Source organism: Pezoporus wallicus, unplaced genomic scaffold (genome assembly GCF_028554395.1).
Source record: "Pezoporus wallicus isolate ANWC-B61680 ecotype Strahan unplaced genomic scaffold, APGP_CSIRO_Pwel_v1 contig_6274, whole genome shotgun sequence".
In the NCBI taxonomy this organism is placed as follows: Eukaryota; Metazoa; Chordata; class Aves; order Psittaciformes; family Psittacidae; genus Pezoporus; species Pezoporus wallicus.
The window spans coordinates 1,771,025-1,782,011 of NW_026635738.1; the positions used below are offsets into that span (position 1 = coordinate 1,771,025).

Below are 10,987 nucleotides of genomic sequence, written 5' to 3' on the forward strand. Positions count from 1 at the left end.
GACAAGTTTGGAATAACTTGGAAATGGGCAACAGAAAACTATCCACCAAGTTATTTTTCAAGCTTTGTGGCTTTCTCTCACAGTCTTAAGTTCATGCTGAGTTAAGAACTCAGAGAATAGAGCTTTTCAGAAAATTGTTATCCTTCACCCACTTACATACCATTTGGAGTAGGATAGGAATGAACAAGACAGGACAAGGCTCAGGGCTGCACAAGCACGTGCAAAGCCTCAATGTTAACGTTCACTGAGCCCATGCAATGGCCCATCCATGACAGGGAAAGTCTCCTGTCATGTGTCCTAGAGCCAGAAGATGGGAGAGAAACCATGCCAGTAACACAGCTGTGTCATGCCCACAGCTTGGGCACCTCTTCATGGCACAACCTTTTAACCTCCCAAAGTTACCACATCACCTCTGCTACAGGCAGAGAGGTACCTGAAGAGATGAACTAATGAAATTAGGGGGTTCTACAGGCCCATCCTCTTTTAACCAATGTATTTGTGCCCTTTACAAGCGTGACAACCAACTAAAGCCTTTTCTTTTGCACCACTGCCCTTCCCTGCAGCAAGGTGCTATGCAGACAGTCACTATTTCTCCTTTACTTTTTCCCTGCAGGCTTATGTACTTATCTTGAGTGTTCCACCTCTCTTCTGGACAGAACTGAGAATTGACAAGCCATCTCAAAAGGAATTATTAGGAGAATTCCCTTGCAACAGCCATGAGGGAAAAGTACTCCCCAGCAGGGACAACATGTAACACATTATGCAGCCAATCTGCTTCTCAGAGGAGAACAGAATCAGGGCCTGTATCCTGCATGAGAGAGCAGAGGCATGCCTACAACTCATTTCTGCCACATGCTTTCCTTATCTCACATTCCCACATTTCTCCTTAAAAGATTACCAACCTCAAATGGCAATAGCAAGGCAATGTGTACAATGAACAGAAAGAGATCACTGAGAAAAACAACGCAGAGAGATTGTCAGCTTACCAGATTTGTCCAACATTGACCAAGGAGAGGTAGAGAACCCACAGGATAGACATGAGGACCATGTTTGCACATCCAGTTATCAATACAAAGGCTGAAGTTGCCAGGCCGAACAGGGAGAGATAGTCCAAGGTGCTGTCCATGTCTGACCAATCCAGAAACCAGATGACTGTTGGTGCATAGCTCAGTGCATCCAGGTCTATCTTCCCCTTGAAATACTTCTTGACATTCTGCAGGTAGAGCTTACATGGGAGCATCCCCTTCTCTCCTATTAGCTGCTTGTTTTGATGATAGGCCACCAAGAAGGCTACAACTAGAGGAAAATAAGGAAGGGGGAAAACAGCGTTAGAAATCACCCAGGGTGAAGTACACATATGAGTCCAGAGTTACAGAAGTACATTCATGCCTCAGGAAGGCATTTATTCACATGGCCTCATCTGTGTTAAAACACAACACACTCATTTCTATTAACCACGATGCAGAAGGCAGAGGAATTCTATAAATACTGTCTCTGCCTTCCCACCAGGAAATGGCACAGAGTATGTTTTGAGGTCATTTTCTCCTCCACAGCTGTAAGGAACATGCCACTTGCTTCAGGCAAACTCAACAATGCACTGCTGGGAAAAGCTCCCTGGAACCGAGAGACCTGACCCAGTGTAGGACCAGGAGCTGAGCCTGGCTCTGTTAGACCCTGCATGACCCTAGGTTAGTCACATACACCATTCATCTCCTAATGCAGATGAGGAAAACAGCCTAACTGCACTGTGGAGTACAAGTGAAAGCATTAATTTCCAAGGCTTGCAGATTGATTTTGCTTTCCACAAAAGCATACGGAATGGGGACACTGAGAACCCCCAGTTTAGGCACTGAGGTGAGGCAGCCAGAAGAGCACACACAGCTCCTGAGCTCTGCAGCAGCAAAGATACCGCTGTACTTCCCAACCCTTCCTACTCCAGTTCCACAAAGTATCTTGCCATGTAAATAGATGAATTTGTGTTGATGGGGATTTACAGTGCCTGCTGCTCCTAAACTGACCCACGCAGCCCGACAGCAGGTTGTGTCTGCAAGGTTATGCTTTGATTTAGAGCACATCTCCATCTTTACATAACACTGTGCATCTATCAAGTACTGGTGATAGGAGAAATGGGTTCAAACTTAAACAGGGGATATTTAGCTTACATATAAAGGAGAAGCTCTTTACTGAGGGAATGGTGAGGCGCTGGCACAGGGTGCCCAGAGAAGCTGCCCCATCCCTGGCAGTGTTCAAGACCAGGTTGGACACAGGGGCTTGGAGCAAGCTGCTCTAGTGGAAGGTGTCCCTGCCTGTGGCAAGGGGTTGGAACTAAATAATCTTAAGGCCCTTTCCAACCCAAACCATTGTATTATTCTATATTACTAATGAGACAGCTTAAACCCAGACACACCATTAAAGAGATGTTCAAAGGACACCTTAATTCTTTTGGCAGTGTAACAGTTAATGGTTTTCCATCATTGCAAGAGACAGTAGTTATGCTATGGGTTGACCTTCTGGACCCTCTCACATCCTGGTAGGTTGGAAATATAAAGTCTTAATATTTTCCTGTCCTCTAAATTGCTGCTTTCTCCACATTCCTACAGCTCTCTCATTTATAGCGTCTAGGCTCTTGCAGTGGACAATCTTAGAACAGCCAGATGCTTTTTTTAACATCACATAAGCAATTTAATTACAGATTATAGGCCTAGAATTTGATGTTCTACAGAGAAAGTTGGTCAGATTCTAGGGATTAGCTCATATTTTAGGAATCTCCTCCAGTTACCAATTTGCAGTTCATAACGGCAGTAATCTCCCTGTCTCAGACAAAAATGATGAAGGCCAACATTTCCTGATTAGGTTCCATGCATTTTGCTCCCAGCATCCAACGTACCCATCTTTCAAACACTATCCAAACACCAGCCACGTCACACGCAGCAATACCAGGGGTCTTGCAAAAGGCCGACTTGTTCCCCCCCTCAATCCTCTTTAGTTAATGATCAAATCTGTTTCCTTCCTTATCTGAATACTGTCATTCTGCAAACAAGAATCCTGGTGTTCATCTGGTTGGTGTCTCTCACTGGGAACGCTGGTGGAGAGTCTGTGTGAAACTAGACCCCGAGTTCAAGCCCGGATTCCTGGTTCTTTGAAGTCTGACTAGCAACCAAAAGCCTGCAGCCCCAGGGAATACAAATAAATGTCCCATTCCCCCCAGACACACACAGAGGTCCCCAGTGGACTTCAGTTAATCCACTTAAGCCTTACTCCATCTCTCTGCATACACCATGTATTTTGTCCTCAGTGAAAAAACACTGAAGCTCACAATCCAACGTGTACTGGAGGTCGCTGGGAAGGTTCCCACTGATTTCAACAGATCCTGAATCACAGCACTAACTTAATGAAGTTGGGGGTTTAACTGGTTGTGTCTCTTCCCATCTGTCTTTTATACCCAGTGAAGGACTTTAATAAAAGACACAGAAAAATTTACTCCATTATGGACAGGGAGAGGGACAAGAGAAAAACTGATCACACCCTAAAGAATCAATTTCAGATTTAAAATTAACATAAACCTCTAAAATTTACATTAAAAACACTAAATTAACATAAAACAAGTGGTTTATATTTTAGAGCACTCATTCCTCTACCAACCGTCAGTCTGGCACAACTGTGTAATCAGAAAGCACGACACATGAAACCAGCAGAAATATAATGCTTCTGAGCCTCAGACAACTTAATATCTTCATTTCTGGTTTAAAAAACATGAACACCAATTCTGCCTTAAAACTCCATGCCTTGATTTCCCTTGATTAGCGCTGCAATTTGCTGCATAGCTTCCCAAAAGTGCTAATCAAATTCACCTCTAAATGCCACAGAAATTGCTGCCCCAACCCATAACTGCTAAGCAGGTTTTTTTTGCCTTAAAAAGCTCCAAATTAGACCCCTGCACAGATGCAGGATAAACAAGGAAAGGGTAAATTAGGAAAAACAAACTATAGCTATTGCAGAACACAAATACTGTACAGCCTTTTTAAGCCTGAAGGCAGCAAAGACTGCATTATAGGTTGGCATGAACTGCACAGCTAAAGACTGCCCAGTTTGGGCTCCAAGGTGGCTTTCTCCCAAAACAGCCATTTCTCACAGGATGCTGCACTGCTGCTATCTTGCACACTGCCATTTCACAACTAAATCCCATCAGCAGTGGCCCTAATTTATGGAGAACCCATCTAACCCTAACCAAATCGTGACCATTCCACCTACGTTTCCATCCATTACCCTCCCAACCATGAGGGCCCACGTCTGGAGAGCGCCGTTTATTGCTCACACGAATGCAGTGTTTCCTGGATGTGCTGCTCCATCCCAGATCCAGCTCCCTCTCCTGGACACTGCCCAGGCTGAGCTGCTGTCTTACACCACATCGTGCTCCCTCGTCACTCATCCCCAGCATCTTCCACAGCACCTTGGAAGGGCAAATCCCATAGGCGGCACCCGCTTCTCAAACTCCACCACCGAGTCATCCAGACCCACTCTCCCAAGGCACCAGCTACGGCTGCAAGAGGCTTTGCCCTGTAGGCAGTGGTTCCTGTGTTACCGGACACATTGAATGCTTGAAACTAGAGACAGATTCTGCAAAGGATTTCAGCAACACAACAGATGCACTCATCTAGGGGGAAAAAAAAGGGAAGTTATTGATCAGTTTGTCCTTGCTTCCTCTCCCTGAACCCCTCTTGAGAAACCGTAGCCCTAAAGTGACAGTAACACAGACCCTGCTCCCTTCTCCATGAACCTTCCCTTTGATCGTGGCTTTGGCATGGGAGGGAAGAAAAGTCCCTTTGGCCCCCAAAGCCTGTGTCTTCTTCCTCTTCCTTAACCCCTATTCTGAAACATCTCTCCCTTTGGCCTTGTATCTCGGGTTTTTCCACTCTCCATCTTCCCACTCCCTACAGGTAAACATGGTCAAACAAGCTGACTTCCACCTGGGACACTGGCTGGCATACTCACTGTGCTGCTGGGGCATGCGGCAAGGTTTACTGCTTCTCATTTGTCCTGTAGCTTCTTCCTGGAAAGGGGGGGCAAAGCAGGTCTATGACATGAACCAGAATTCACACAAGCCAGACAATGCTGGGTTCAACCATGCTGTGGGGTCCAAAGTACGGATAAAGCCTGCTCAAGCAATGGCACTGCATCCTCTTCAGCCTCTCCAAACGCTCCGCAAAGCTGAGCTCTTGAGTGTCTGCAAGGCTCATGCCAGCCAGAGAGGTTCTGATCTCTGGCACCAAAGAGAGAAAGATCTTACCCAGAGGGATGCTGAAGTGGCAAAAGAGCCAGCAGCTACTGAGCATCACTACTGGCCAGGCAAGCAGGTAACATCTCAGTCACCAACAGAGCTGCAAGACTCTGCCTCCCACTCAGATAAGCTGTCTTCTCCCTCAGAAAATCCCATTCCTGGATTTGCAGCCTTTGGGCAATGCATTCACCAGCATCTCCTGTCAGTTCAGGATTTATTTGTCCATCAAGAACCAGGCAGCCTGCCTATAAGCCACCTCCAGCTCAGGCACATATTGCACAGAGGAGTCCACAGTAGGTTCCCCCAGGATGGAGCAAGTTGATGCAGGGCCTGATCCAGAGTCACCCCCTCCTTCCTACCCCCTTTAGCAGGCCAAATCCCTCAGAGTGACTCTCATTTTCTGTTATAAACTTAATGAAACGAGAACATAACTGAGAAGGGTCCCTTCTCAGAAAACACTTTGATGACCAGGAGGCAGAAGCTGATGTTTGCCTATAGCCATCCTTTCCAACATCGCAGATGGGAATCATGTGAGGCCACGGCTGGGCTCCTAATCCAGGGATATCCCCTGCAGGCTCTCAGCACAGCTCTTGCACACCGCCAAGACTCCAGACCCAGCATAAAACCCCATCACCCCTGCAGCTGCTCGCTGGCTTTTCCCCAGTACTTCCCAATTCGGGTGTTTCCAGCCCATGCCAGTCTCCTCTGTTCCACCTGAAGCACTTTGCCATTCTCCAGACTCTCTGCTCCTCTGTGGATTGAAAACACTCATCCTGAGCAACTCCCCTGCTCCTTCCCACTCAGGAGGCAACAGGAGCCTTTGACAGCTCACATGGGAGCAGCTCCTCTACCTGCTGTGAGCTTATCTTTACATAAGTAGTACATGTAAATTGTCACTGACTGCTAATAGACCTTCACTACTTATTCTCACCTCAGAAGGTGCTTTACTGTACTTTTCCATTAACACCCCCCCCCATACTTTCTCCTTCCCCTCCCAGCCTCCCTTCTTCAAACCCACATGCTACCTATAAGCACAACCCAAGAATGCAACACAAGAGTCACCCATGTGAAATGATTTGGTCTATCCATACTGCCCCGTCACCTCAGTTCCTTTATGGCAGTCCAGGCTCAGCCTGCTATGGTGGGAGAATGAGAATCCCATTTTTCATGCTCTGTAAAGATTTAAAGATGTGAAATCCAAAACTTTCCTGTTATATGGCTTCCTCTCTCCCCCCATTAAAAGAAGTCTTAACTTCTTTTGGCCCAAGCCACAAGAAGAAATGAACCAAGAGCACGGAGCTTTGCATGAAAACCAAACTACACTTTGCACACACACAAAAAAATCTGCCTGGAGCCATATATCAAGTGCACCTTTGACCCAACAAGGCATTCAAAAAGGCCCTGTGCTGGAAGCTGGCAAGCTGTGGTTGCACTACTGAAAAGAAGAAGGGGGAGAATATTCATGGTATTTTCATTATTATCAGAGAAATGAATCAAATACGTTTTCAATTGATAAATTCCCCTGCAAAGTTTTGCAACACAGAAGTAACAACACCCTAGTACTGAGCAAAGAGTCGGAGTGAAACCAAGCACCCCCTTTTCATCCTGCAACCCTACAGCCACAAACAAACACACAAACAGAGGAGTCTGTTCTTAACACTTTCTTGTTTTGCTGCTATTCCCAGCGAAGCTAAAGACTTTGGAGTGGTTGCTTTGGGGGCTTTTCAAGTGCTTATCTCCCCCTTCCCTCTTTGGTTGAAATAATGTGAAAGCAAACAGAAAAGGCTGGGCTGTGGGACTGCTGAAGAGCTTCCCAGTAGCACCCAGGTTGTTCAAAACCACACCAGTGGAATCCAGCCTGCAGCTGGAGGAAGCCCTGAGAAGAGGGGACAGACACATGGCTTGCTAAGAGGACACAGCACTAACCTCCTGCTGTTGTGATACAGACCTACTAACAGGAACTGTGCTGAAATAAAACCTTTCAGGGGAGGAGAAGCACCAGAAGATGTACTATAATCCTGGCTGGACAAGCTGAAAGCTACTGGGAGCTCTGTAATATAACTGAGGGAAAAGAAGGGGGAAAGCAGGGGAGATGGCAGACAGAAAGAGAGGAGGAAGGCCACCAGAGAGGGCCAGGAACCTACAGGAAGCCAAACCCTCCTGAGAAGGCTTTAGGTTTCAGAATTAGGAAGAAGTAGCATGAACCTCCCATAGCTCTAGCTCTGGGGAAAGAAAATACTAGTATTAAACAATATGGAAGGAGAAGGAAAATAAACTGGATTTAAGTAATAACTTTTATTTTACAGCACTCTAAGGAGCCTGGCTGAAATTGGGAAGGGTGGGATCTAATTACTTAAACTTCTACATCTGGAAGCTGATGATAGTAATCATCCAAAAAGGGCACTTGTCAATGATTTAGGAGGAGGGTGAAGGGATCAAGTAATGCACATGTGTTGTCAAGAGCTTTGGGACCAGCTATTGTAACAGCACTTCCAACAAGACCTCAAAGACATTCTGCATTGACAAAATGTCCACCTCTGCCATAAAGAACAAGCACAGTGCAAGACCAGGGTGGAAAACCTTCAAATCTCAAAACAGCATTTCTCAAACCTCCCTGTCCCATGAATTACCGTGTTAGGGACTGCAATTAGGCACTGAGAGACAGGCTGCAATGGTGGAAGTCTGTGAGATAAGTCTTCAACTGGCACAGCAGAAGCACATGAAGATGCTTCTGCAGAAACAGAGAGAGGTGTCTGGGCAGCAGAACACAGATTAAAACCTACACAGTTGTTCTCTTCCTCAGTGTTCAAGGCTGGATTCTGTGTTACTTCACACTCTCCTAATTCAGAAGGGTTTTACCACTTGGTCTGCCCACACTTACTTGGAGAAGTGGAGAAACAGGTCCCAGATCTGAGAACATCTCCAAGTAGATTGTCAGCTGTAAGTTCTTAAGCACCACCAAATTCACAAGAGCATGGTGCCAGCTACTACTAAACAGAGAATTCCACAGAGGGAGGGTTTCACTCCCTGTAATGATCAGCTGGAAGGACCCCACAGGCACAGCCCTGCTGCAAAGAGCAAACCTCCTTGAGCACTTCCAGCTTGGATCCATTTTCTCCTTCCCTCCTGCAAGCAGCAGGTTGTTCTGGCCAGTGACCTTCATGAATCCTCAGCTCCTTTCCCACCTTCCCATCTCTAAGGTGCCTCTCAGACAACAGCTGCTTTGCCAGGGACTTCCCACATTCTGGCTGCTTCTGGAAACCCCCTTCAAAAGAAAAAAGAAGAGGAAAGCTGTTATAATCAAAGGGGTGGGGGAGAAGGGAGGACACTTCATACCTGCCTTGTTCTGCCTTTCCTCCTTCTGCAGAGGATCCAAAGGGATAGCATCTCCCTGGCTCACATCAGGCAATAAAACAGCCCCTCAAGAGTGGAATAGGGGTAGGAAGGAGGTGACAAGCCCCCAGATCATGCTTAGTGATTCTGCCCCTCACCTCTGCGTGCCTGTACAGCCCAAATTGTGCTTCTTTCCACCCATTCAAAGGGTCCCTCATTCTCCTTGCCCTCCCTTTTCACCTAATTCCCCTCCCTTGTCCCACCTGAACAAGCTTGCAGCTCACACAGCTGCAAATAAGCAGGAGCTCCAACCATCAGGATGTGACCACTTCTCTGATACTTTAACACAAGGTCCCCCCGAAGGATTTGTTGCTTAATGAAGCAGGAATGAAAAGGTTACGTTTAAAAGGGTGAAATGAAAGAAGGGAGGAAAAACATCCCACAACTGAGGAATGTCAAACTGTCACAGCGGCATCAACGGTTTCCTTAGCAAGTCTGAGAATTGGAGTGTGTGGAATTGCCATGGCTGGGAAAAAGTAATCTGTCAGAGTAAATGGTTCCATCTTCAGAAAAGAGCTTGGATGAGCAGCTTGGCACAGAGCCTTTAAATTGTTTTCTGCTGCTCCTAAACCCAGGCTCTCTGAAGAGATCAAAAGGCAACCCACCTTCCCTCGAGAGCATCCCAGCCCAGCAGCTGAGCCATGGGCTTGCAGCCTTTTGACAGGGGAATCCGCCTGCTCACAATCTCTCCATCTCAGACACAACAATCAGTTTCCACCCCACCAATGTTTGGGCTGTAGGCCGCACAGCATCTCCCCCACGCTGGGATCAGAGCTAGAGCCCAAACACTGCTGCAGGCAATAGCCTGCAGCTGGAATTTGACCTGTCCCAAATCTGGCCCAGGTTTCTGGCTTTGGGCTGTTACTCAACCAAAACAAAACAGCAGAAACCGCTGTTACCTGACTGCACCCAAGCAGAAGTTGCAGGTAAACGTCTCCTCTCTTGTGCCTCTTCCATTACAAAGGACAAAACCATCCTCCTACCCTGCTCCTTCCAGCTCTGGTATCCAAACTCTTCCTCCGAGGCTCCCTCTCACACGAAGGTTTCCTCACTCTGGACTGCAGAAGCAATCTGGGGTCTCCTCCCCCTTCTGCCCCTCCCAGGTATTCCCATTCCCTTATCCTAATTGGAAAAGGGCTGAATCCATTCTATTTCCGGTCATTCTGCTTTCACTCCCAGCCTGCAATCTCAGCTTCATCCTCTGGCTCACCCATCCTCCTCCCTTTCACACTGCAGCCCATGGGTTTCAATCATATCCATGCTGCAACTCACCTGACCCTGAAGTGGATATTTGCTCCTCACCTCTTACTGCTCTCATTGTCCCAAATCAGGTCTCTCACTCACAAAGTCCCACACATTTGACTTACTCTTCACCTTCACACCCAACACACCATCACCCTTCAGAGCAGTGTTCCGTCCCAGATGTAGCATATTTATAACCCCAAATCCACGACCAGGAAGCAGCAGCCTCCACCAACCGCCCAGCAGAGAACACTAATCAGTTTTTCATAAGGAAACTGCAAACTGAGCTCTGGGAAACTCAGCAGTCTGGATTTACACACGGGGGAATAGCGGAATCGCTTTCATTCTGACTGGAAGAGTCATAACCCCGCATTTCACCGAGAGCTGAAACCAAACTAGAAACAGAGCACGTGTCAAAGCCATACAAAACTACAACTTCTGCATGGTTTTGATGCAAAATAATCTAAGCAGGCTGGCAGCCTACAAATTCTAATGATTTTGTGGACAAATCTGGGGCAAGCTTAGAATTTGTAGCGCAGTGTGTTACATGTCAGTTTAGGTTTCACTGTGAATATTTTCAAGTGGAGTACTCATGGGCTCCAAGCACAGCTCGTGGCCTTCCTTGCCTAGAGGAGAGCACAGCTGAGCTTGGAAACTGGTTTCACCATAAACTGCTTTAAGGTCATGTCAGCTGTAGGTGCTGACTGGCACCCAAGCATGGGGTCACTCTCCAGACAGTAAAGACTTGCTCCTGCATAAGACAATGAATCACAGAACCGAGTAGCTTGGAAAAGACCTTTAGGATCACCCAGTCCAACCATTACTCCAGCACTGCCACTAACCCATAGCCCTCAGGCCTCGTCTCCACAGTGTGTGAACACTTGCAGGGCCGGTGACTGCAGCCCTGCCCTGGGCAGCCTGTTCCAATGCCTGAGCACCCTCTGGGGCAGGAATTGTTCCTCAGCTTCATCTAAACCTGCCCTGGTGCAGCTTGAGGCCGTTTCCTCTTGCCCCATCCCTTGTTCCTTGGGGATAGACCAGCCACCTCTTCCCTCTTGCAGTTACCACCCAACA

The 10,987-nt window shown here is 47.2% G+C and overlaps 1 protein-coding gene across 3 annotated transcripts in view; it reads right to left on the reverse strand.

Moving 5' to 3' along the window:
• The window catches only part of LMF1 (lipase maturation factor 1), a 175,375-nt gene extending 174,079 nt beyond the window's left edge, over positions 1 to 1,296 (reverse strand). For 2 of the 3 annotated variants that reach the window (XM_057398154.1, XM_057398152.1), the window contains exon 1: positions 987 to 1,144. In XM_057398154.1, the coding sequence (XP_057254137.1) occupies positions 987 to 1,002 (16 nt within the window). In that variant the 5' untranslated portion in view covers positions 1,003 to 1,144. Of the gene's footprint in view, positions 1 to 986 lie in introns of all 3 variants that reach the window. The other variant, XM_057398153.1, reaches the window with a different exon arrangement.
• Positions 1,297 to 10,987: the final 9,691 nt, after the last annotated feature.